The sequence below is a fragment of the Jaculus jaculus genome, chromosome 7 (assembly GCF_020740685.1).
Source record: "Jaculus jaculus isolate mJacJac1 chromosome 7, mJacJac1.mat.Y.cur, whole genome shotgun sequence".
Taxonomy (NCBI): Eukaryota; Metazoa; Chordata; class Mammalia; order Rodentia; family Dipodidae; genus Jaculus; species Jaculus jaculus.
In genome coordinates this window covers 17,953,015-17,980,205 of record NC_059108.1, presented here as the reverse complement: position 1 = coordinate 17,980,205, position 27,191 = coordinate 17,953,015, and the positions used below count along the sequence as shown (strand labels likewise).

Sequence of the window (27,191 nt, the reverse complement as noted above, 5' to 3'; positions counted from 1 at the left end):
TGCTTGGACACTGAATAGTAGCCTAAGACCACAATTATGAGAAAAGAAGCAACTTGTGGCTCTGTTGCTTTAGAAATTAAAAGATGATGATTTTGTTTAAATGCATTTATGACATCAGCTGTAGTGTGTGCTGATGACAAGCTACTCCTATCCGAAGAGGCTTAAAATCAGACTTAACATTTATGAATGAGACACTGAAGTTTACCTGCATGACAAATAGGGGAACCTTAATTTTGAGATCTATATTGCATGGTTATGCCTCTTTTTGATGGTTTCAAAGCTTTAAATTGCTACTCACTGTGGGACTTGGCTCTCATTTCCTCTACCATCAGCAAATGTTCTGATTGGCGTGGACAAATGCTTCAGCCCAGAGGGGACATTCAGTCATTTGCCCGTCAGACGCTTGAAAAGAACATGATTTTCAGGGGAGTGTAAGGAGATAGCGTATGTTAACTTAGCCACCGCTCTGTGTTCTTCACGTGCCAAAGGAAAACGGATCATGTTCGGGGAAAGATAGGGGCCATTTTTCATGTAGTGTTGATGGCCGTTCCAATGCTTTGCAGTTGTCTAAAGTCTGACAGCTGTTAGAATAATTTTTGCCATGAAAGCAGTCTGAGGGAAGGACTCACTGGAAGAGGCATCACCTTTCTGCCTTTGACCACTGACTCTTCCAAAGGTGATCCTGGAGGTTTGTGCTTTGCCAACCGTAACTCAAGGGCTATCTCTCTTTCTCTGCATCCATGCATGTGCCAGAGACATACCCATGATTATCTCATCAAATGCTTTCTGCTACCCTGGGAGGTAGATAGATCATCCACGTGCCTCCTCTGAAGAAATGGGAGTTTCCAAGTGTTGTGGAGATGGCCCACATCAGTCTTCAATGGAATTGAACTTGAAGCTTCCTGATTCCAGAGCCAGTACTCAAATCCATATTTTTTTTAAATTTTTACTTATTTGAGAGTGACAGACAAAGAGAGAAAGAGGCAGAGAAAGAGAGAGAGAGAGAATCGGCGCGCCAGGTCCTCCAGCCACTGCGAAGGAACTCCAGATGCCTGTGCCCCCTTGTGCATCTGGCACGTGGGTCCTGGGGAATCGAGCCTCGAACCAGGGTCCTTAGACTCTACAGGCAAGCGCTTAACCACTAAGCCGTCTCTCCAGCCCTCAAATCCATATTGCATGTTGGTCTGTATTGATGCATTGTGTAATGTGAGTTGGAACAGAAACATAGATAGACACAAACATGTCTTGTCCAAAGCACTACATAGGTGGATTTTCCTTACAGAAATAGACTGGGCCATTAGGGGTATTCAGACATGTGTTAGGCGGCCATGGATATGAGAAGACATCTTCATGGAAGGAAGAAGCATCATTTCAACTTACTCTTGGCTTAGGAGAAATCCAATAAATAAAAATCAGCCATTAGAAATAATTTGTGTGCATGGGCTTGATTTTTAGTTTCTCACATTTATGTCTTAGGCCTCAAAGCTGTTTCCCCAAAGGGCTGAGTTTTATATACGCTGCTTCTTTTAACTGAAGCTAACATTTATAGTACTTTTAATGGCTCTGGTAACTTTTCCACATGCTGGCAAAGAAGAGGTAGCTGAAAGGAAAAGTGCTGCATATGGCTGATTTTTCTTTTCGAAGGTAGACTCTTCACTCTGAAATAACTGGTTAATCTTTGCAGCTCAGAGAGTGGCTTCGGGGATGGGGAAAGGAAACGGGTTGTGCTTCTGGGCTTGAGTGGTGGGTCTACATTGTTCCTTCTCTACTGAGCTGGTAACAGTTGCTCTGGAATTTACCACGATAGATCCTTGACGCTGTGCATGTCTCTTGGAGACATGACAGCAGGGACTAGATAAAGAAAGGAAGGAAGGACTCAGAGAAACTCCCCTGACAAACTGACCATTGTGCCCGGATCTGAGCATAATCTCGTGTGGCTGTGCCACACACCGATGTGCACATACATGCATATACGTGAAATTTTCCAAATTGATGATTTCCATGGGATCCGGTTTCCAGACATGTTAAGTCTGGTCTTTACCATACACCCTCCTTTGAGGTCACAGCAGTTGGAGTCTGTGGGGAAGGTCTGGTAGTCTATCTTGGGGCTTTGGGCTCATGTAGGGGCTGGCACTTTGGCACAGCAATCACAGCTAATCACAGCGGAGTATGGAATTCACTTCCAGAGACCAGAAGCTATCTGCCCATGAGTAAGGGGTAGAGAGGGCAGGGAGGGAATTGCACAAAAGTCAAGGCAACAAGAATCAGTTCCTTAGAGAGGAACACTGACTAGCATTCTACAAGATGTAACCACCAATAAAGGGGAGGAGGGACCGAAGGATGGAAAAACTTCACCTTAAAACCGTGGACCCTGGCCAGTAACTCCCAGACCCAGTGCACAATGGCTTGCACAGAATACACTTATTGCCAACTTTTAAACATTGTAGAGTTTTCAAATAAGACCTGGTTTTGTCTTTCTTTGGACAATTAATCAATCCGGCATACTCTGCAGTAGGGAAGTGTTGTGCTGCCCATTTAGATGGGTAGAGAGCTTCGGGTTCAGCACAGTCCATCAGACCCCTGTTGTCTGTCCACGCTAGTGGCCATTGATGTTCTGTTCACTGTGTTCAACTAGGTCTGTTTGTGTTACGTGCCAGGCCTCTGCCCTGTGCTCTATGCCTGGAGCTCACACGTGGTGGGGAAATGACAACCAGCTCATACAACTCTTACAGTTAGATTACTGAGAACTATTCTAGGGGCTGGAGAGATGGAACAGTGGTCAAAAGTGCTTGCTGGCAAAACCTGCCAGCCTGGCTTCAATTTTCAAATGCCTACATAAAGCCAGACACAGAGAGTGACATCGGTGCCTGGTGTTTGTTTGTAGCAGCAAGAGACTAGCATACACACACACACACACACACACACACACACACACACCCCTTTTCATCTGCTATGTTTAGATAGTAATACAAGTATGCAAAATAGCATTATTATTCAAAGAATATCAGATAATGTTTCTATTTATAATTTTAAAATCTAGCCCTCAAATATATTTTTGGAGAAGAAGTATTGTTTCCCAATAGTATTTTCAAAGCTGTATATATATATATATGTGTGTGTATATATATATATATATATATATATATATATATATATATATATATATATATTTATCAGCTACATTTGGGCTCAAGTGAAAAAGTATAATTAGTTTTTTAAAAAAATATAATTTATTCCCAAATTATTTTAGAATATTTGACTTTGTACTGAGTACTTCAGGGATGATTAATATCAATAAGAAATGATTGAGCACAGCATCCAGTAAGACTAGCTCAGCGCTATACAGAACATAAAAGAGACAAAAGACCTCCCTTAGACCATTAAAAACACAAACAGCAGGGCGTGGTGGCTCACGCCTTTAATCCCAGCACTTGGGAAGCAGCGGTAGGAGGATCACCGTGAGTTCAAGGCCACACTGAGACTCCATAGTGAATTCCAGCTCAGCTTGGACTAGAGTGAAACTCTACCTCAAAGAAACAAACAAGCCAACAAAACCCACAAACAAAAAGTTTCAGTCTTTATGAAGGCTCCCATTGTCATCTGCAATGGTGATAGGAATGGTGACAGCGAGAGGGTGGTAGCGATGGTGATAGTCGGTGTGGCAGGGGTGGGGGGAGTAATGATGGAAGCGGAGGCAATGGTAGTAAGTGATGGGGACAGGAATCGTGGTAGCTGTTAGGGTAATGGTGATGGCGGTAGTAATGACGGTGGTGCTAATGATAGTGGTGATAGCATGATGGTCATGGTGGCTGTGTTGGTGGTGATGCTGGTAGTGGTGATGGTGGTGGTCACAATGGTGGTGGTGGTAATTGAGTTGATGGTGTCATAGGATGGTGGTGGTAATTGAGTTGATGGTGTCATAGGATGGTGGTGGTAATTGAGTTGATGGTGTCATAGGATGGTGGTGGTAATTGAGTTGATGGTGTTATAGGATGGTGGTGGTAAATGAGTTGATGGTGTTATAGGATGGTGGTGGTAATTGAGTTGATGGTGTCATAGGATGGTGGTGGTAAATGAGTTGATGGTGTTATAGGATGGTGGTGGTAATTGAGTTGATGGTGTCCTAAGGATGGTGGTGGTAATTGAGTTGATGGTGTCATAGGATGGTGGTGGTAATTGAGTTGATGGTGTCATAGGATGGTGGTGGTAATTGAGTTGATGGTGTCATAGGATGGTGGTGGTAAATGAGTTGATGGTGTTATAGGATGGTGGTGGTAATTGAGTTGATGGTGTTATAGGATGGTGGTGGTAATTGAGTTGATGGTGTCCTAAGGATGGTGGTGGTAATTGAGTTGATGGTGTCCTAAGGATGGTGGTGGTAATTGAGTTGATGGTGTCATAGGATGGTGGTGGTAATTGAGTTGATGGTGTCATAGGATGGTGGTGGTAATTGAGTTGATGGTGTCCTAAGGATGGTGGTGGTAATTGAGTTGATGGTGTCATAGGATGGTGGTGGTAATTGAGTTGATGGTGTCATAGGATGGTGGTGGTAATTGAGTTGATGGTGTCATAGGATGGTGGTGGTAATTGAGTTCATGGTGTCATAGGATGGTGGTGGTAATTGAGTTGATGGTGTCATAGGATGGTGGTGGTAATTGAGTTGATGGTGTCATAGGATGGTGGTGGTAATTGAGTTGATGGTGTCATAGGATGGTGGTGGTAAATGAGTTGATGGTGTCATAGGATGGTGGTGGTAATTGAGTTGATGGTGTTATAGGATGGTGGTGGTAATTGAGTTCATGGTGTTATAGGATGGTGGTGGTAATTGAGTTGATGGTGTCATAGGATGGTGGTGGTAATTGAGTTGATGGTGTCCTAAGGATGGTGGTGGTAAATGAGTTGATGGTGTTATAGGATGGTGGTGGTAATTGAGTTGATGGTGTTATAGGATGGTGGTGGTAATTGAGTTGATGGTGTTATAGGATGGTGGTGGTAATTGAGTTGATGGTGTTATAGGATGGTGGTGGTAATTGAGTTGATGGTGTCATAGGATGGTGGTGGTAAATGAGTTGATGGTGTCATAGGATGGTGGTGGTAATTGAGTTGATGGTGTCATAGGATGGTGGTGGTAAATGAGTTGATGGTGTCATAGGATGGTGATGGTAATTGAGTTGATGGTGTCCTAAGGATGGTGGTGGTAATTGAGTTGATGGTGTCATAGGATGGTGGTGGTAATTGAGTTGATGGTGTCATAGGATGGTGGTAGTAATTGAGTTGATGGTGTTATAGGATGGTGGTGGTAATTGAGTTGATGGTGTCATAGGATGGTGGTGGTAAATGAGTTGATGGTGTTATAGGATGGTGGTGGTAATTGAGTTGATGGTGTTATAGGATGGTGGTGGTAATTGAGTTCATGGTGTTATAGGATGGTGGTGGTAATTGAGTTGATGGTGTCATAGGATGGTGGTGGTAATTGAGTTGATGGTGTCCTAAGGATGGTGGTGGTAAATGAGTTGATGGTGTTATAGGATGGTGGTGGTAATTGAGTTGATGGTGTTATATGATGGTGGTGGTAATTGAGTTGATGGTGTTATAGGATGGTGGTGGTAATTGAGTTGATGGTGTCATAGGATGGTGGTGGTAAATGAGTTGATGGTGTCATAGGATGGTGGTGGTAATTGAGTTGATGGTGTTATAGGATGGTGGTGGTAATTGAGTTGATGGTGTCATAGGATGGTGGTGGTAAATGAGTTGATGGTGTCATAGGATGGTGGTGGTAATTGAGTTGATGGTGTTATAGGATGGTGGTGGTAATTGAGTTGATGGTGTTATAGGATGGTGGTGGTAATTGAGTTGATGGTGTCATAGGATGGTGGTGGTAATTGAGTTGATGGTGTCCTAAGGATGGTGGTGGTAAATGAGTTGATGGTGTCATAGGATGGTGGTGGTAATTGAGTTGATGGTGTTATAGGATGGTGGTGGTAATTGAGTTGATGGTGTTATAGGATGGTGGTGGTAATTGAGTTGATGGTGTTATAGGATGGTGGTGGTAATTGAGTTGATGGTGTCATAGGATGGTGGTGGTAAATGAGTTGATGGTGTCATAGGATGGTGGTGGTAATTGAGTTGATGGTGTCATAGGATGGTGGTGGTAAATGAGTTGATGGTGTTATAGGATGGTGGTGGTAATTGAGTTGATGGTGTCCTAAGGATGGTGGTGGTAATTGAGTTGATGGTGTCATAGGATGGTGGTGGTAATTGAGTTGATGGTGTCATAGGATGGTGGTGGTAATTGAGTTGATGGTGTTATAGGATGGTGGTGGTAATTGAGTTGATGGTGTCATAGGATGGTGGTGGTAAATGAGTTGATGGTGTTATAGGATGGTGGTGGTAATTGAGTTGATGGTGTTATAGGATGGTGGTGGTAATTGAGTTCATGGTGTTATAGGATGGTGGTGGTAATTGAGTTGATGGTGTCATAGGATGGTGGTGGTAATTGAGTTGATGGTGTCCTAAGGATGGTGGTGGTAAATGAGTTGATGGTGTTATAGGATGGTGGTGGTAATTGAGTTGATGGTGTTATAGGATGGTGGTGGTAATTGAGTTGATGGTGTTATAGGATGGTGGTGGTAATTGAGTTGATGGTGTTATAGGATGGTGGTGGTAATTGAGTTGATGGTGTCATAGGATGGTGGTGGTAAATGAGTTGATGGTGTCATAGGATGGTGGTGGTAATTGAGTTGATGGTGTCATAGGATGGTGGTGGTAAATGAGTTGATGGTGTCATAGGATGGTGGTGGTAATTGAGTTGATGGTGTTATAGGATGGTGGTGGTAATTGAGTTGATGGTGTTATAGGATGGTGGTGGTAATTGAGTTGATGGTGTCATAGGATGGTGGTGGTAAATGAGTTGATGGTGTCATAGGATGGTGGTGGTAATTGAGTTGATGGTGTCATAGGATGGTGGTGGTAATTGAGTTGATGGTGTTATAGGATGGTGGTGGTAATTGAGTTGATGGTGTTATAGGATGGTGGTGGTAATTGAGTTGATGGTGTTATAGGATGGTGGTGGTAATTGAGTTGATGGTGTCATAGGATGGTGGTGGTAATTGAGTTGATGGTGTTATAGGATGGTGGTGGTAATTGAGTTGATGGTGTTATAGGATGGTGGTGGTAATTGAGTTGATGGTGTCATAGGATGGTGGTGGTAAATGAGTTGATGGTGTCATAGGATGGTGGTGGTAATTGAGTTGATGGTGTCATAGGATGGTGGTGGTAAATGAGTTGATGGTGTCATAGGATGGTGGTGGTAATTGAGTTGATGGTGTTATAGGATGGTGGTGGTAATTGAGTTGATGGTGTTATAGGATGGTGGTGGTAATTGAGTTGATGGTGTCCTAAGGATGGTGGTGGTAATTGAGTTGATGGTGTCCTAAGGATGGTGGTGGTAATTGAGTTGATGGTGTCATAGGATGGTGGTGGTAATTGAGTTGATGGTGTCATAGGATGGTGGTGGTAATTGAGTTGATGGTGTCCTAAGGATGGTGGTGGTAATTGAGTTGATGGTGTCATAGGATGGTGGTGGTAATTGAGTTGATGGTGTCATAGGATGGTGGTGGTAATTGAGTTGATGGTGTCATAGGATGGTGGTGGTAATTGAGTTCATGGTGTCATAGGATGGTGGTGGTAATTGAGTTGATGGTGTCATAGGATGGTGGTGGTAATTGAGTTGATGGTGTCATAGGATGGTGGTGGTAATTGAGTTGATGGTGTCATAGGATGGTGGTGGTAAATGAGTTGATGGTGTCATAGGATGGTGGTGGTAATTGAGTTGATGGTGTTATAGGATGGTGGTGGTAATTGAGTTCATGGTGTTATAGGATGGTGGTGGTAATTGAGTTGATGGTGTCATAGGATGGTGGTGGTAATTGAGTTGATGGTGTCCTAAGGATGGTGGTGGTAAATGAGTTGATGGTGTTATAGGATGGTGGTGGTAATTGAGTTGATGGTGTTATAGGATGGTGGTGGTAATTGAGTTGATGGTGTTATAGGATGGTGGTGGTAATTGAGTTGATGGTGTCATAGGATGGTGGTGGTAAATGAGTTGATGGTGTCATAGGATGGTGGTGGTAATTGAGTTGATGGTGTCATAGGATGGTGGTGGTAAATGAGTTGATGGTGTCATAGGATGGTGATGGTAATTGAGTTGATGGTGTCCTAAGGATGGTGGTGGTAATTGAGTTGATGGTGTCATAGGATGGTGGTGGTAATTGAGTTGATGGTGTCATAGGATGGTGGTGGTAATTGAGTTGATGGTGTTATAGGATGGTGGTGGTAATTGAGTTGATGGTGTCATAGGATGGTGGTGGTAAATGAGTTGATGGTGTTATAGGATGGTGGTGGTAATTGAGTTGATGGTGTTATAGGATGGTGGTGGTAATTGAGTTGATGGTGTTATAGGATGGTGGTGGTAATTGAGTTGATGGTGTCATAGGATGGTGGTGGTAATTGAGTTGATGGTGTCCTAAGGATGGTGGTGGTAAATGAGTTGATGGTGTTATAGGATGGTGGTGGTAATTGAGTTGATGGTGTTATATGATGGTGGTGGTAATTGAGTTGATGGTGTTATAGGATGGTGGTGGTAATTGAGTTGATGGTGTCATAGGATGGTGGTGGTAAATGAGTTGATGGTGTCATAGGATGGTGGTGGTAATTGAGTTGATGGTGTTATAGGATGGTGGTGGTAATTGAGTTGATGGTGTCATAGGATGGTGGTGGTAAATGAGTTGATGGTGTCATAGGATGGTGGTGGTAATTGAGTTGATGGTGTTATAGGATGGTGGTGGTAATTGAGTTCATGGTGTTATAGGATGGTGGTGGTAATTGAGTTGATGGTGTCATAGGATGGTGGTGGTAATTGAGTTGATGGTGTCCTAAGGATGGTGGTGGTAAATGAGTTGATGGTGTTATAGGATGGTGGTGGTAATTGAGTTGATGGTGTTATAGGATGGTGGTGGTAATTGAGTTGATGGTGTTATAGGATGGTGGTGGTAATTGAGTTGATGGTGTTATAGGATGGTGGTGGTAATTGAGTTGATGGTGTCATAGGATGGTGGTGGTAAATGAGTTGATGGTGTCATAGGATGGTGGTGGTAATTGAGTTGATGGTGTCATAGGATGGTGGTGGTAAATGAGTTGATGGTGTTATAGGATGGTGGTGGTAATTGAGTTGATGGTGTCCTAAGGATGGTGGTGGTAATTGAGTTGATGGTGTCATAGGATGGTGGTGGTAATTGAGTTGATGGTGTCATAGGATGGTGGTGGTAATTGAGTTGATGGTGTTATAGGATGGTGGTGGTAATTGAGTTGATGGTGTCATAGGATGGTGGTGGTAAATGAGTTGATGGTGTCATAGGATGGTGGTGGTAATTGAGTTGATGGTGTTATAGGATGGTGGTGGTAATTGAGTTGATGGTGTTATAGGATGGTGGTGGTAATTGAGTTGATGGTGTCATAGGATGGTGGTGGTAAATGAGTTGATGGTGTTATAGGATGGTGGTGGTAATTGAGTTGATGGTGTTATAGGATGGTGGTGGTAATTGAGTTCATGGTGTTATAGGATGGTGGTGGTAATTGAGTTGATGGTGTCATAGGATGGTGGTGGTAATTGAGTTGATGGTGTCCTAAGGATGGTGGTGGTAAATGAGTTGATGGTGTTATAGGATGGTGGTGGTAATTGAGTTGATGGTGTTATAGGATGGTGGTGGTAATTGAGTTGATGGTGTTATAGGATGGTGGTGGTAATTGAGTTGATGGTGTTATAGGATGGTGGTGGTAATTGAGTTGATGGTGTCATAGGATGGTGGTGGTAAATGAGTTGATGGTGTCATAGGATGGTGGTGGTAATTGAGTTGATGGTGTCATAGGATGGTGGTGGTAAATGAGTTGATGGTGTTATAGGATGGTGGTGGTAATTGAGTTGATGGTGTCCTAAGGATGGTGGTGGTAATTGAGTTGATGGTGTCATAGGATGGTGGTGGTAATTGAGTTGATGGTGTCATAGGATGGTGGTGGTAACTGAGTTCATGGTGTTATAGGATGGTGGTGGTAATTGAGTTGATGGTGTCATAGGATGGTGGTGGTAATTGAGACGGTGGTAGTGGTGAGGTAGTACTGATCACAGAGGTCGTAGAAATCATAGCGGTGGGAGGGTTATGGTAACGTCGATGGTCCGGAGAGCAATGGGGGCGGTGGCTGTGGCAACGGCGGAGCTGCTGCCAAAGGTCTTGTAGGAAATATCATCTCCATGGAATAGTTGTCATTTGAAGCACATCACCTGAGCTGACTAATTTGAATGGCATAAAAAAGTCTCTTTTAATGTCAAGCTGTATATGCGGAACAGTAGATTGGAAATAGATATAGACATATTTAAAGTAACCGACTCCATACTTTAATGTCAAGCAGCATTTATAAATTCTCTTGGCAGAAGCATGTGTCTGTGGCTTGGGAAGTATTCATTTATGCAGCCTTAACAATAAGCCAGTGTACAAGATCATACAAGGTAATGTGGTTTATTTTTAGGTTTTTATCCTTCGAATATATACTAATACTTTGGTTTAAGATTTTCTTACAAAGGTTTTTAAGGATCTGATTTTATCATAGTGTTTGGTTGTTGAGTCTGGTGGGTGGGCCTGTAATCTCATTTATTAAGGAGCTTGGGGAGGACAAAAAGATTGCAGGCTTGGGGCCTCCCTGGGCTACAGAATGAGTTCAAGCCAACCTGGACAACTTAGTGAGCCCTTGTCTCAAAATAGAAAGTAAAGTGGCCAGGACTGTAACTAAGGATTAGTGTACTTGCCTGACATGTCCAAAGCCCTGGCAGGGCAGGAGGGAGCCATGCCAGGGTGGTGGTGCCCACATATAACCTCAGCACTCTGGAATCTGAGACAGGATCAGCATTGTGCATTGAGAGTGGAGAGACTAGTTATTTTAAGTATATTTTAAAAGCTTCCTGGGGGTGTTGCCTCACATAGATTTTTTGTGGGTTGAGTTTGATTTTTTTTGCATTCAACACCTGAACATTTTAACATGCAAAGACCCACTTAGCACCTTATGCAAGCTGATCACTGGCTCCTCTCCTTTGCTATGAGTTTGTTTGGCCCCAAACCTTTCTCCATAATGGTGCCTTCCAAGCTTCTTATAGATTTCTATTCAAGGCAACTTTAAGTATCATTTCTTTCTCCTCTCATGCCTCCTTGCCAAAAACACAAAACAGTAATGAAAGAATAACTCTTGAAAATTGTTTATAGGGCAGTTTTTTTTTTTTTTTTTAAGATTTAGGCAAATGCCTATAGATGAAAAGTTGCATGGACTGAATCCAGGCCACAGAAGCATTTTGAATGAATTTACATAGTCATTCAAATAATTTTCAATTGAGGGGAATTAAATGCATAAATACTCTTTTTTCTATCTTATTGTGTGTGCTTATGTTTGCATGTGTATGACATATATGTGTGGGTGTGCATGTGCCACAGCGCACACATGGAGGCCCGAGGGACAATCTCAGGATGCTTCCTTCTGCCCTCCCTGGACAGGGTCTTTCTTGCTGCTGCTGCTGCTGCTGTGAGCTTTTGGATTCTCCTGGCTCCACCTCTCATTGCCAAAGGGGCATTGGGATTACAGATACACTCTCCACTTTGTGTCCAGCCTCACATGGGTGCTGAAGAAGAGCAAACCTGTGTTTTCAGGCTTGCAAGCAAGCACCTTTAACCTCTGAGCCATCTCCCCAGCCCCTATTAAATAAATAAGCCAGGACCCTGATGCAGCCTGCTCTAGATGGTACATCTATGAACTCACTACAACCACTACTGATAGTTGTTTTTTTTTTTTTTTTTTTTTTTTTTTTTTTTTTTTTTTGCTTGTACTCATCTATATTCCTTGTGAAGCCACACCAGATCTTGAAACTGATTATATTAAGTGAGGTAAACCAGGCCCAGAAAGCCAAGCACCACATGTTCTCCCTCATATGTGGATCCTAGCTACAGATGATTGGGCTTCTGCATTAGAAGGAAAATACTTAGTAGCAGAGGCCAGTAAGTTAAAAAGGAGACATAAAGGGAAGAGAAAGGAAGGGAGGAGGGAATGTAATAGGTTGGTGTTGTATATATGTAAGTGCAATGATTGAGATGGGGAGAGGATATGATGGAGAATGGAATTTCAAAGGAAAAAGTGTGTGGGGGGAAGGGTATTACCATGGGATATTTTTTATAATCATGGAAAATGTTAATAAAAATTGTGAAAATAAATAAATAAATAAAACCTGAAAAAAAAAAGAAACTGTGGCTCTCATTATGGTCACCTTGGGCCCTGGGGACGAGAGCCTGAAGCATTTCTTAGAGCAGTCTGCAGGTCCGCAACATGCCCTGCTTTGGGCTCCACACATTGACAGCCAGCCACTGGTTCTGAGTAGCACATCTCTTAATACTGGCTTTCCCCTCTACCCTTAAGGGTTCTGTGTCCAGTGGTTCATGTCACTCTTGCCTCCTTCCTTTCCAGCTGTCATAATAATACGTGTCTACCTAGTTATAAGCCACGCCACTATTTCAGCTGCCTGCTTACGTGGATCATTTGGGAAATTGTCAAGAATGTAAATGTGATTCTTTTCTAGCCCAGGGAATAATGAATTCAATCAGGTTATTCAGATCAGCCAGTTCTTTGGCATGGCTACCCCAGACACATGCACCACTATGTGCATCTGGCTTGCATGGGTTCTGGGGAATTGAACCTGGGTCCTTAGGCTTCACTAGCAAAAGCCTTAAATGTTGAGCCATCTCTCCAGCCCAGTACTCTCCTCGCAAATTGATTCAAATCTCTCAGATAATATCTGACACAGAGACCTTCTATTGAAGTTACCTTCTCGTGGCTGAGACAAAGAACTGACCAAAAAGGGATAATGGGAGGAAAAGGTTTTTTGTTTTTGTTTTAATTTTTTTGCTTACAGGTTTTAGGGAAAGCTTCATGATGGCATAGGAAAACATAGCATGGGCAGAGGCTGGACATCACCTCTTTGCCTCAGCAGGTGGGAAACAAGAGCAGGAGAGTGAGACTGATTCTGGCAGTGGGGAGCTGGCTATGATACCTCTAAGCCCACTCCCAACAACACATCTATCTCCTCCAGCAAGGCTCCACCTCCCAAATTACTATCAGCTGGGAAGCAAGCATTCAGGACACATGAGTTTATGCAGTACATCTGATTCTCACCAGCACACCTTCCCACTATGCCTTCAGGTTATACCAGCGCTGGTAGGTAGTAAAGGTGCGTTCTCTGTGAGTGCATCCCCGACCTTGCCTCATGGAATCCTCCAAGAAGGCTATGAATAAACTCTTAAGAGACCAATTCTAATATGTGGACACTGAGACTTGAAGATGTTAGGTAGCTGGTCAAGGCCACTCATCTATTATGTGGCATAGCCAGGGTACCTACCCAGTACTTGTTATCAGTTTGCACAATGCTATAACTTGATAAATTCATAAGTTGAAATCTTGGCCCACCTTATGTTTGCGATCAGGGCCCTTGTACAAGCCCCAGAGAGGAGCCCAGAACTGTCCACCAAGTGAAAAGACACCATCTGCAAGGAAAGCCCTCATCAGACCCTAAGATGCTAGTGCCTTGGTCTTGAACCTCAAACTCCAGAACTGAGCAAAATAACTCTCTGAAGTTTTAAGTCACCTAATTCTGTGGTATTTGGCTATAGTGGCTCAAATGGACTAAGACACACATTATAAAAGAGAGAAATGTTAGTGCAGATTCCCCTTGACCTTATGGAAGTTGAAAATACTTTGTTGACAAGTGCATTTAATATACCTAACCTATCATCATCACAGCTTTGCCTGGTCCACCTTCAGTGTGTTCAGAAGATTTATATCAGCCTGTGTTAGGGCAAAATTCATTTAACACAAAACCTGTTTTTAGTTTTCATGTAACTTGCTGTTCAAGTGAAAAACAGAATGATTGTATGTATGGTCTCTACTAACATATAGTTCATGAGTGCTAAGATGGCTTCTCCGGGCTACATAGGGCTTTCATACCATTGTTAGCTAAGCCACTGTAAAGTCATGAACCACTTGTATTTAAAACAGGATAAGTAATGGAAAACTAGTCGTTTCTAATAGGCAGTCTAGTCTGCTTCTCTTGGGTAAGTCTGACACTGTGTAAGAGTGGCCCTTATATAAAGGCCATGTGGCTTCCTGACACACTGGGGCATGATCCGTTCTAGTTGTCACCTCTGTGAAGAAGAGCAGCTGAGGACACAACAAACAAATGTCTCTTCAATTCTGTACTTGTTTGTTCTTGGGTTGGCTAGCAGGTGACTTTGCTGGCATTTCAGGAGGAAGGTTTCTTTTGATTCCTTAGGCTTCAGCTAGTTATGCCAATGTTATCTCCCTATTTCGAATCTCAATGGTATTTCCCACTGATGCAAAGAAAACATCAGGTTGTACAATGTGCAATATTGAACTGTGAGAATCTTTCGTCTATTAGCATTTTAAACTCTTCCTCTTTTGTGCTTGTACATTCCTTTGGCCAATAAAGGGTTGTTGTTTTCTTACAGATGTGTATTTGTGTTGTCTGTGTGCGAGTTTGTGTAAATATGTTCATATGTATGTGACTGCATGTGTGTGTGTGTGCGTGTGTGTGCATGTATTTGCACACGTGCATGTGGAGGCCAAAGAACCATGGTGTTTTCTTCAATCACTCTACACCTTAATTTTTTAAAAATATATATTTTATTTATTTATTTGCAAGCAGGGAAAGAGAGAGAGAGAGTGGACGTGCCAGGGCCTCCAGCCACTGTAAATGAACTCCAGATGCATGTGCCGCTTTGTGCATCTGGCTTTATGTGGGTATTGCAGAATTGAGCCTGGGTTGTTAGGCTTTGCAAGCAAGTGCCTTAACCACTGAGTCACCTATCTATCCAGGCCTTCACTTTATTTCTTGACACAGGATCTCTTGCTGAACCTGGGGCTCACCGATTAAGTTAGACTCGCTAGCCAGCAAGTCCCAGGGATCCATTTATCTGTCACCCCAACACTGAAGTGAGAGGCACACTATACCACCTGGCTTTATATGTGGGTACTGGGGTTCCCAATTCAGTTCCTCAAGCTTATACAGCCAGCACTTTACTAAGACACCTCTATAGCCCCAAGATCCAGCTTCCCCACTCCCAGGACCAAATTTTATAAAGGATTTTCACATCAGAAATTTATAGTTAGAAAAGCTATTATAAAATAAGTTATCATTTGCATCAAAGAAATGAGATGGTGAAAATAAAAATGAAATGATATAGAATGTATTTTGGGGGGAGGTTCGAGGTAGGGTCTCACTCTAGCCCAGGCTGACCTGGAATTCAGTGTATTCTCAGGGTGGCTTTGGACTCATGGCAATCCTCCTACCTCTGCCTCCCTAGTGCTGGGATTAAAGGCGTATGCCACCACGCCCTGCTCTAGAATGTATTTTCATCAAAACAATAAACACATTCTAATTTTTACTATGTGGATATAAAAATAATGTTAGATGTATTTTGGAGCTATGAGCATGGAATTACATAATTATAAAAGGGAAAGTTCACAATGCTTGTCTTGTAATGAGATTACATTAAATCATAATGAGATTGCCACATGTTAACTGAAAGCTGACTATATGGTCACATTATGGAACTATGAATCACAAACAAGACTGTTAACTTGGTATCTTAGGTATGTTCTAAGATGACTGCATTTTTCTTTTCCAAAAAGGCTTAAGAATTCCTTTTTGGTAAAAGAATATCTCTTTAAGTGTATCAGGAAGAATGACAAATTTTACATAAATACCTTGAAAACAAAATTCAAACAAAGAATAAGCCACAGTCAATATTTCAATAAACAAACTGAATTTCTTGGGGTTTTATCTTTATAACTATAACTATGGGTAACAAAAAAAAAAAAAGTTTTAGCCTACAACGCATGCTTCCAATGCTGTCTAGGCTGCAGCGCTAACTCCACATCTGGTCTGTAGAGGGCGCTCCTGTAACGAAAATATATTTGCTGGGGGCCCTGCTGAGAAACTGGCCCAGCTTCCAAAGTCAGCGTCACCATGGAGACGTCATTGCAGCATTGAAAGGGAAAGGATTCTCTGGTCCAGCTTTGGAACTGGGTGAACAGCCCACGTTTTCATTGCCTTTGTTTGAATCTCTGCCCGTGCAGAGATTCAGGACACTTCAGGCCGGATGTGCACAGGAGAGGAAGCCCATATTTGTCGCTGTGTTCTGCGTCCTCTGTACACAGCTCAGCCTCCTGGGAGGAGTGGGCCATAATGAGGAACTAATGGAGAAAACGCGAATTCAGATTCCACCGTCAGATAAGTGAATATTTTTCTTGAGCCGAAGAAATCATTCAATCATCCCTTAAGGAAAAAAGAAAGGCGTTTTAGTAGACACGCTTGTTACATAGCATTAATGCACAGTATATGTGATTACTATTCATTGGAATGACTCCTTAACTTAAATTTCTAATACACAAATGCCAGGCCACATGTCTGGGGGCGTTTGGGTGAACTTGTTTCCATGCAGCTTGATGGTTAAGAGTCTGGCCTTTGAACTGTAGCCTACCTGTATTCAAATTCCTACGAGTCTTGTATTTAACCTGGCTACATCTTCTTTATCTGCAAAATGGAGATGCTGCCAGAATCGTGTCGGCTTCAATCTTATTATCATTATTGCAAGTGTCTGGGGGGAAAAAAACAGCTTTTAAAGAGACAAGTTTTTTTTTTTTTTTAATTGTCTCACAAATTTGGAGGTCTCTGTCCATGAACTGGTGAACCCTGTTGCTTAGGGCCTGCAACAGGCTGCGTATCACGATAGGACTAAGGATAAGGAGAGGCAAGGGTGCTTGCCTCCGACCCAGGAAGCTAGAGAGGAGATGAGGGTACACAGTACCTTCGAAGACATAAGGAGTCTGTCTTCATTGTGGAGAAGAATACATGCAGCAATTCATATGAAGGATCGGATGCAGTAACGCGGCTGGCGATATAGTTCATCAGTAGAGCATATGCCTCTCATGCGGGAGGCTCTAACTTCCATCCCCAACACTGTAAACACAGAGGGAAAATATGGTAACATACAGAACTGTTACTGTGACATCAGACCAAATGGTTTTCACTCTTTTTTTTTTTGTCTTCACCATTTAGTTACTGTGGAATAACATAGTAGATCCAACACAGAAACTTATAAGCAAGAGAATTTAATGAAAATCTTCTAAGTTCTGACAATCATGGCAAATCTGGACTCAGAACCCAGGTATCCTCACAAGCTTTTTGCAGCATGGCTGACATTTCTAATCACCTAGATATTTTTGAAGTGTTACAGCTTTCACACTGTCCTAAGCACTGTCAGGGATAAATTCTGATTCAATAAATAGGTATTTTTCTTTAGGGTTTCGTATAATAACTAAAACAATAGGTAAGAACTTAAAATTAATTGGTAGGAATTGAGTACTGACTACCACAAATGAATACTTTCTGACCACATATAATACACACAGTTTCTTTTCTAATGTAAGAGGCACTTCAACAAGGGAGGACTTCCACAAACTAATACAACTGTCTGGTTCCCACAAATCTGGGCCTTGGTGACAGATCCCAAGAGCTTCTGAGTTTAGACAATGATTCCTGGAGTTAAAGCTGTGCTACCAGATGAGCTCACTTGACTATGGCTTTACACAGCCTTATCCAGTGAACCCTCCTGGAAGTCAGAGGCATGTACCATAGCCCAGCTTTGTGTCACTAGCTTCCATCAGCTTTGTACCAAATCCTTGACATAAAGGAGGCTTTTTCATCAAAATAATAGTGATAGAATCCTTACTCCCAAAGCAATAACACACTTGCTACCTTTTGTCCAAATCTACTTAGAAAAGAAGCTTGCTCTGTTATGGTGTCCAGCCATACCATATTTGCTTCTAGAGAAAACGTTAACTCATAGTAGGTATATATTCAATTTGATTTTCAAGGTAGAGTCTCACTCTAGCCCAGGTTGACCTGGAATTCACTATGTAGTCTCAGGGTGGCCTTGAACTCATGGTGATCCTCCTACCTCTGCCTCCTAAGTGCTGGGATTAAAGGCGTGCACCACCACGCCCAGATATATTCAATTTATATTTACTTTGAAGATAAGATTTTGCCTTGTAACAATAGGTAAAATTCACTGAGCTTCTAATCTTCCTGTTCATGGAATAAAATCAGCTAACCCTTAAAAGGATTGATATGGGGGCTGGAGAGATAGGTTAGCGGTTAAGGCACTTGTCTGTGAAGTCTAAGGACCTGTGTTCAACTCTCCAGATCCCTCATAAACCAGAGGCGCAAAAGTGAGGCAAGCAAAAGGTTGCATGTGCCCACAAGTTGGCTCAAGAGTCTGGAGTTCGACTGTAGTTGCTGAGGCCCTGGCATGTCAATTCTCTATGCCTCTCTCTCTAAAAAAGAAAGGATTGATATGGTAAACTGAGGCGCAAAGGGGCTCCCATCTGAGCTGGAAGAGCCGGGCAGTCAGTAGTGCTATCCTTGAGGGGAAAATTCCAGAGCTGGCAGGTCAGTAGGGCCAAGACTGGCAGCAACCAAGAGACCCTTCTCTGCCCTTCCTACTTTACAAACAAGATTCATTTCAGACAGCTGAGGACAGCTGACTGATTATGGAACAAGAGTTGACATTCTGATCATCTCACTGCAGGCCTTCAGCAAAACCACTGAAATCTCACGGAAGTCATTCTTTGCAACTTACTGATTTATAACCGAATGTCAGGAACGGTTGTGAATTTGTCTGTAGACGTATAAACTGGAAAAGAAGTGGGAAAGGTGAGATCAGTCATGTTCCCTAGTGCAATGGCTGACCAATAGTAAGTGCTGAGTTAACATCTATTGAATGATGGCCACAGCTTCAGAAAAGGGGTAAGTCACTTTTAATTAAAGTGAATAGAGAAATAGGCTTGGATCTGTAACTGAGCCTTGATCCAAACTACGGACCTAAATAGCTAAAGAATAGGTAGGAGTTGATTCAAAATAGGACATTTAAAAATATTCATTTGACAGACAGAAAGGAGAGTGACACAGAGAGAGAATGGGAGCTCCAGGGCCTCCTGAGGCTGCAAACGAACTTTGTGCATTTGATTTTACTTGGGTACTTGGAAATCAAACCTGGGTTGGCAGGCTTTGTAAGCAAGTTTTTTTCCTTTTACCATGGAGCCATCTCTCCAGCCTTAGGAGATTTTTTTTAAATATAAAAAGCACAAATGTAGGGGCTGGAGAGATGGCTCCGTGGTTAAAGCGCTTGCCGGTGATGCCTAAGGATCCCAGTTCAAGGCTTGATTGCCCAGTACTCATGTATGCCAGATGCACAAGGTGACACATCCATCTGGAGTTCATTTGCAGTGGCTGGAAGCCCTGGTGTACTCATTCTCTCCCTCCCTCTCTCTCTCTCTCTCTCTCTCTCTCTCTCTCTCTCTCTCTCTCTCTGTCTCTCTCAAATAAATAAATAAAAATCAACTTTTTAAAAGCACAATGTAGAATAGAATACACCCTTTGTTAGAGAATAAGAAGATAAATTTCAGTATCACTCATTTTAGAGCATGGTGTGCCCACATATCCATTCATCCATCCATCCATCCATCCTAACTAAAGCAATGAGGAGCCCTGACAAGTGGGCCAGAAGCAAATTTGGAAGTATCTGGAATTCCTCCCTCACAGAGATGTACTTTAACTTGATTATAGTAAGCCATTGATCCTTTGAGCTGTGGAGTGGTCACTTGAAGATTTCTAAGGAACAGGATGGACTATGGTGGAAGGGTGTAGGAATGAACACTTCCATACAAGAGGGATGCCAAGGTCCCTGGGGGAAGGATGAGCTCAGGGCAGACGTGGTGATGGCAGCTATGGGAAGGGAGGCTAGGGATGGCTTGGGCTTCAGAGATGTTGCAGGGGCATTTCCCATAGCCACAGCAAGACAGGAGAAGGGCAGAAACTCTTCTTCCAGCAGGGGACTCCAGCTCTTCGTGGGGTTGGGAGGGGGAAACAACAAGAGGATGATCATGATCCAGAAACCTGAGAAGCTGCTCTTCACATGCCAGACATGTCTCCTTTCTCAGATTTGTTATTTCTACTTGCCATACCTTGATGAATACTTCCAATGGCTGGTGGCCACTGAGGTTTTAAAGCTGCTATCCACTTGATATCTGAGTACATAAATTTTTAAAAGGGTTAACACCATCTATCTATCTATCTATCTATCTATCTATCTATCTATCTATGTATCCATATATGCATTATATATATATATATATATATATATATATATATATATGGTTATTTTGCAAAACATGTTTTTCATGCCTCTACTTTTCATGTTCCCTTGATATTAGAATGCTTAGAAATATTTCTAGGACAACTCTCAGATGAATTTACCTAGAGGAAGGGGGGATGAATCTCCCCCTGTTAGATACCCTTTTCTCTTAGGTAGACTGCACTACTGTGACCTCTGAACCAAGGACAGAGTGAAAGACCAGGGACTATTAAAATGCACCAATGTCCCCAAAACTACCTTGATTGTAACTTCGGATCAAAATCTTTGTCCCAAACTCTTTTTCCGTAGCTTCTCACAAGGAGCAGGTTTCCCTGCTGACCTTGTAATCCCAGCAGGAAGTTGCAAGCAGGAAAAAGGTAAAATGATATACAGCAGAAATCACCAAAGTGCCTGGTAGCTCAACACACTCTTTGGTTTTGGTCACTGAAGCTTGAGCTGTAAGCGGGAGCGCTACTCAACACAGGAACGACTTTCTTCTGTGTCTTTTGCACTGGGTGATGACAGATACTCTTCCTAAGCCATCACTGTGTTCCTTTAATAGGCCTGGAATCCTGGTGTTGGAAAGATTATCAAAAGTTAGTCATGGTTCTATTTCTTACTTGCCAATAGAATTGTGCCTAACCTGTCTAAGATAGACCATGGTCTGCTGTGCTCCTTGAGCCTCAGGCTTAGAGGGTGGTCATCCACAGAACGATGGGAGGGGGTGGTTGGCAACATGCTTATAACATGCTACAGTCCTCACGGTGGTTGGTTGTCCACTTAGCAAACTGAATACACACATAGATGAGTATGGTTTGGTTAGTCACCAGATATTCTACAATGGAAGTGGTGGAAACATGCAGAAAGGACTATTTCCTTTAGAAAGCAAGATTTTTGATGTAGCAGAGATTTTTTTGTGGTGTGTGTGTGTGTGTGTGTTTGTGTGTGTACTTATGTGTAGAGGTCAGAAGATAATCTCTAGTGCCTTTAGTTTCCACAGGTATGCTGACTAGCTTTTTCTTTTCTTTCTTTTTTTTCCATTTCTTTTTCATGTCTTTCTTTTTTGGGAATACCATAGTCTCTCACTGGCCTGATGCCCACCTATTTAGACTAGACTGGCAGAACGGTGAGCCTCTCTCCCCATGTCCAGTGCTAGGGTAATGATCGTGCGCCGGCACACCCATCTTGGTTTATTTTTCTTTTTTTAAATGTGGCTTCTAAGGACTGAACTTAGGTTTTCATGCATACAATACAAGCGCTTTACCGACTGAGCTATCTCACCAACCCAATCTATGAGAGATGTTTTTTTCCATCATGATTTAGCCTAGCTTGGCACAGAGGAGGCCTGTCAAAAAAGTGTGATTAAATACATTAATCTTGCTAGAGAAACATGGCTACTTAGAGAGACAGCGGGTAGCTGTTCTTTGTTTTATATGTTCCCTGAATTTGAGGAGTTGTGTGTGTGTGTGTGTGTGTGTGTGTGTGTGTGTGTGTGTATGTTTCTTGAAACACTTTGAGTAGCCTAGACTGGACTCAGACTCACTTGCCTTAGCCTCCCAAGTGCTAGAATGATATGCGTGTGCCATCACACCTGGATTCTGAGTTCTTTTCACTGTGCCTGTCAAGGGAAAACCTGTATGAACACTAGCTGAATATATCTGTATATATCCATGTAAGAACTGGCTCTGGAATCAAATGAGTTTGGGTAATACAGAGACATCCTCTCTCTTCTGGTATACCTTAGCATGTCAAGGGCTTCTATAGTTGAGAAAGCAAGGACCTGATTACAATGAGTAAACAGTGATATGTTTGGTCATATGATCTGCTTTTGCACAGAATCCATTCACCCTCTGCCCTTTAGGAAACACTGCTCTTTTGTTTGGTGTTCACAGTTTTGGCCAACACACAGCTCATGTCTTACTCAGTTTTATATGCCAATGCCAGGTCCAACTTCCCCTCTAGGCAGGCATTCAGTGTAGATACATGCATGGAAAAGACAACGGTCTGTAGCGGGTCAGGTGATGACACCAGTAGGGAAAGTTGGGGCAGCGTGCAGGTAAGGATGAGCAAGCTCAGGACTAGACTACGGAGGAGGTGTGACCTGGAGGGTAGGTGCTGAAGTCAAAGGCTTCTTTTGAAATCACGTGGAATTCCAGACATTCTGATAGCATGCTGGTGTTGAAGCCCCGTGGCCCCTGCTCCTCCTCTTACCTGCGTCTTCAAGCTTTCATAGGCAGAATAAGCTCAGACAACCATCCTATCATGCTTATCATGCTTAATGTTGATTATCCAACTGTTGAAGAAATTGCCTTTTAAAAATTTCAGCCAAGTCATTATTTGGAAAGACCCTTGGAAGCCCACATGCCATTATACCTGGGACTGTCGATAACGCTGTGATATCCCAACGGACTATTCTCTAAGTCTCAAGGAATGACAAAATCCCTTGAGGAGATATAGCAAACACAGGACAGGGGAATAGAGCACTCCTGACAAGTGTGCCCCTGGTACTCAGGTACCCAGGGGGAACTCCGATTCAAAAGTCTACTTTCTATAGCTCTCAGTGGGCACCTCTAGTTGACTAACTAATTATTTACCTGAATGATGAGAAGAAATTGAAAATAGATAAAAATCAGCAATGTTCCTAGCCCTGGCATCATACGTATTATGAACAAAGCAGTTCAAGCCTCGTCAAAGACAGACAGCAATATGCTGGAAAATGGCTCATTTGAACCATATTTCACTGCAAAATGATATTTACCTTTCCTAAAGTTTTTAGTAGAATAGGTTGAAAAAAGTTTGCCAATGCATGACCCATATACCTCAACAAGGAGGGGCCAAGGGGAGGGGGTAAGTCACGGATGAGCCTAATAATGGTACCAAACTGACTGTATTTGCCGAATACAAAACTAATTATTAAAAAAAGAAAAAAGTTTGCATTAAAATTATTATTTTGGGGGCTGGAGAGATAGCTTAGCGGTTAAGCACTTGAAGCCTAAGGACCCCATTTCGAGGCTCAATTCTCCAGGACCCATGTTAGCCACATGCACAAGGGGGTGCACGCATCTGGAGTTCATTTGCAGTGGCTAGAAGCCCTGGCGTGCCCATTCTCTCTCTCTCTCTCTCTCTCTCTCTCTCTCTCTCTCTCTCTCGCTCTTTCTCTCTCTCTCTCTCTCTCTCTGCCTCTTTCTCTCTCTGTTACTCTCAAATAAATAAATAAAAATGAGCTAAAATTTTTTTTTAATTATATAGTTTTTTTTCTTTTTGGAGACAATGTCATGATACAGTCCAGGTTAGCCTCCAAGTCAAGAAGGGCACCCTCCCTTTCCTCAGCCTCCCAAGGCAGGTACAACCATACCAAATTTAAATTTTTCTTGTCCTGTAAGAAGAGAGAAATAGCCCTCCATGGCATAGACCTCTAATCTCAGCACTCCCGAGGCTGAAACAGAAGAATGACAAGTTCAAGTCCAGCCTGAGTTACTTAGTAAGATCATGTTTTGAAGAAAGGAAGGAAGGAAGGAAGGAAGGAAGGAAGGAAGGCAGGAAGGAAGGAAGGAAGGAAGGAAGGAAGAAAGGGAGCAAGACAAAAACAATGAGTGACTGATTGCTCAGTGGTAGAGCGTGAGAGTGCACACCACCATGTGTAAAATATCTTGGTCTCCAGCACTGAAAAAAAGAAGTTGGAGGACCTGGTAGGTTTGCTTCTTGAGGGAGAGGCATACAGTTACTGTATTCTGCATATAGAAACCTCAGAAAACCTCATTTTCAAATTCTTCCTTATAAAGAGTTTAGCTTTTCTTTCAAGTAGAGGTAGAACATGGAGTGGATATAAAGGAGATCATTGTGTTTATAACATGATACAAGTATTTGTTTTTCAATCATTGTCATGAGCATATAAATGGTGTCACTTACCAAAAACGCATTTCTTTTTTTGTCATCAGAGCTTTCCATCCAGAGGCATGGGGGGAGGGCATTGCTATCATAATTTGCATCTAGTGATATTGGGGGGGGGGCACTGCTGTCAAAACTTACATGCAGAGGCATGGAAGGCATTGCTATCAGAACTTACATCTAGAGACAGGGGCGGGGTACTGCTGTCAGAACTCATATGCAGAGGAGAGGCACGGGAGGCTATTGCTATCAGAACTTACATCCAGAAGAATGAGGGGCTTCCTTCTCACATGCCGCTCCATCCACTCTACATAGAAACAAAGAGCTCTTACCTCATAGCCTATTGATGTATCAAGTAGTAAATGTGACAGTTACTGGGTCTAGTTGCCTTACCCGCCAGCCTGCAGAACGGGAACTTAACATGTTTCTTACTAATAACAGATGCTTGAGCCCTTCCTTTGAAATTCCTCTGGAGAAGCTGCCCTGTTGATTCCATTAGAGGGGAAGTAGCTTTATGCAGATGTCTACTTGGGGGGAAGCAGTGTTGTAATTGCTGTTCTGCCGACCCCTCACTGAGTACCACGCTTTTCTCTTGTAGGTGATGTGCCTTCAGGACTTTTTTGGTGACGATGACATTTTTATTGCATGTGGACCGGAGAAGTTCCGTTACCAGGATGATTTCTTGCTAGATGAAAGTGGTAAGGAAAAAAAAAAAAAAGTTCAAAACCAGGGGAAATTTGAGGCAGCTTTCCAAAATGAGCTGCGCCCGGCCAAGATTATGTCAACTCCAAAGCCACCAAATCAGTTTCAGATCCTCCACCGGCATGTCCCTCCTATATCTTAAATTTCTTTGATTTTTTTTTTAATATAGAAAACAGATGAAATGATAATTGGAGAGGTTAAGTTATATGGAAGAATAAATTACTAATGGTTTATTTATTACCACTTAATAATAAATCAGTGCTTTATAGAAAATTATGGTATGGATTTCTGCATTTTTAATTATAGATTTTTTCCATCAACATTTATACTGAAGGGATTTGGAATCAAATATTATCAAGTCTGTTCAACTTTCATGTGGTGGCCTCTTTTAATTCCTGAGAAAATGATTTGGTATCCTATTTCCTTTAAACACATTGGAATGTATGTGTCATTAATATCTATGAAGTATCAGAAAAGAAGAAGGGGACTTCCTTCTGATCGTAAGCTAAAAATGGCCCTCTATGATTGATAGAGGGGCCAACTGACAAATGGGGAAGTGAGAGTGAAAAATTGTGATATGGAGAGTGGTAGTTTTTGGTACCATGAGTCATCTCGGAACCTTATAGTATCCCTGGCAACATTATTATGCCAAAGAGAGTTTACTTTAATAATATTTCTTCTAAATGAGTTAGGAAAATATTACATACATATCATTCAAATCCTGTCTAGTTGGAAATGCTTTATGAAATGATATTTTTTGCTACATTCTATGGGAAATATGAATCAGTGAGCCTTTGCCAAGGTGGATGGGCAGTGCCTGAGCGCTGATGCAGCGTAGTGGTCCCGCCCAGCACTGCAGTTGCTTATTCACACGTACTGTCTGGATTAAGTGCATGTGCATGCGTGGGCGGCCTCACATTTCAGTCAATGGCAGGTCCTACAGAGGATGGAAGTTCATGGCAATGCATTTCTTAGGAACATGAAAGCCGATATTCTTCCAGCACTTACAGCCTATGATGTCTGCACTACACACGACAATTACATAAACTAACCACACACTTCTCAAAGTATATCCGCACCAGTGGATATAATATCTATCTATATCTATATATCTATATATAGATATAGATAGATATTATATATATAATATATATATACAAGTATATATACATATATATGCATATATGTGTATATGATCTATCAATTACATGTACTTAACCCTTCATTGATTCACATGAATTCTATAGGTAGGAGAACTTCCCCTTTATCATGAGAACTTCAACTGCACCATGAAAGTACATACAGATGACAAAGTTGTAACCCCATGGCAAGATTTACTTTTTAGTTCTGGGATCCTAACTGGAAGAATAATTTGGCATCTATTTTCCCCTAAATAAGTTTTCTCTAAATACATTCCACCTTCATAACTGATAACCATGTCCTTTGGGGGGCTGAGATTCACGTGAATGTATCACTCACAAGATGTCCCCAGGGAGGGTCTTCCTATCCCACCCCTGAACAAAGGCAGAGCAGCTTCGCTATTGTGTAGTAAATGTTTCCAGTCAGGGAGCAGAGCTGACAGCACAGTTTTCAGAAGAATAAAAACTGCCTTGACTTTCAATTGAAAGGAAATAGCTGCTTCTGATAGAATGGTCACAGAGACCAGATGTGTTCTGAAATGAAAGTCCATTTGTTGCTTTGATATAGAAAACAGCCTGTCAAATTTGAACAGGAATACAGCTTACTTTCAAGTCAGCAGAGTTAGATGCTGGTTTTCCAAGCCCTTGGGTCTCTATGAAGCCATCAGAAAGACCTGGCCCAGCTTGGGAAGCCCACGCAGCTGGGTTTTCCACGGCTGGCCCAGGAGCTGCAGTCTGCCTCCCTTCACTCACCCCCGCAAGCAGATCGGCTTGAGAAGCCCAACAGACAAATGCCAGAAAAGATCTTGCCTGTTCCCCTTGTGAGCAAAAGACATAGCTCGGTGGTAGAGCCCTTACCTAGCTTATGTGAAGCCCTGGGCTTGATCCTTAGTATTGTAAAGGACAAGTGCACCTCTGTGTGCATGTGTATACACAGGCACATTAACACACACACACACATACACACACACACACACACACACACACACACACACACACACACACGAGCTCCTTGCTCATTTCTGCCCATTAGCCCTTTGAAAGATCATGTCAAACCATTTTGGTGTGCACTGCACATCCTCTTTCTGATGAATACACCCTACCC

The 27,191-nt window shown here is 42.4% G+C and overlaps 1 protein-coding gene and 1 long non-coding RNA gene across 5 annotated transcripts in view; one reads left to right on the top strand and one right to left on the bottom strand.

Moving 5' to 3' along the window:
* The window catches only part of Dclk1 (doublecortin like kinase 1), a 380,545-nt gene that overhangs the window by 179,068 nt on the left and 174,286 nt on the right, over nt 1-27,191 (top strand). For all 4 annotated transcript variants that reach the window (XM_045154295.1, XM_045154297.1, XM_045154296.1 and 1 more), the window contains exon 4: nt 24,844-24,943. In XM_045154295.1, the coding sequence (XP_045010230.1) occupies nt 24,844-24,943 (100 nt within the window). The remainder of the gene's footprint in view (nt 1-24,843; nt 24,944-27,191) is intronic.
* LOC123462117 lies at nt 15,846-21,286 on the bottom strand. The gene is made up of 5 exons (XR_006638116.1): nt 20,616-21,286; nt 18,804-18,857; nt 16,971-17,122; nt 16,644-16,760; nt 15,846-16,438 (listed from the first exon to the last, which is right to left on the bottom strand). It is a non-coding gene; the product is annotated as an uncharacterized LOC123462117 (long non-coding RNA).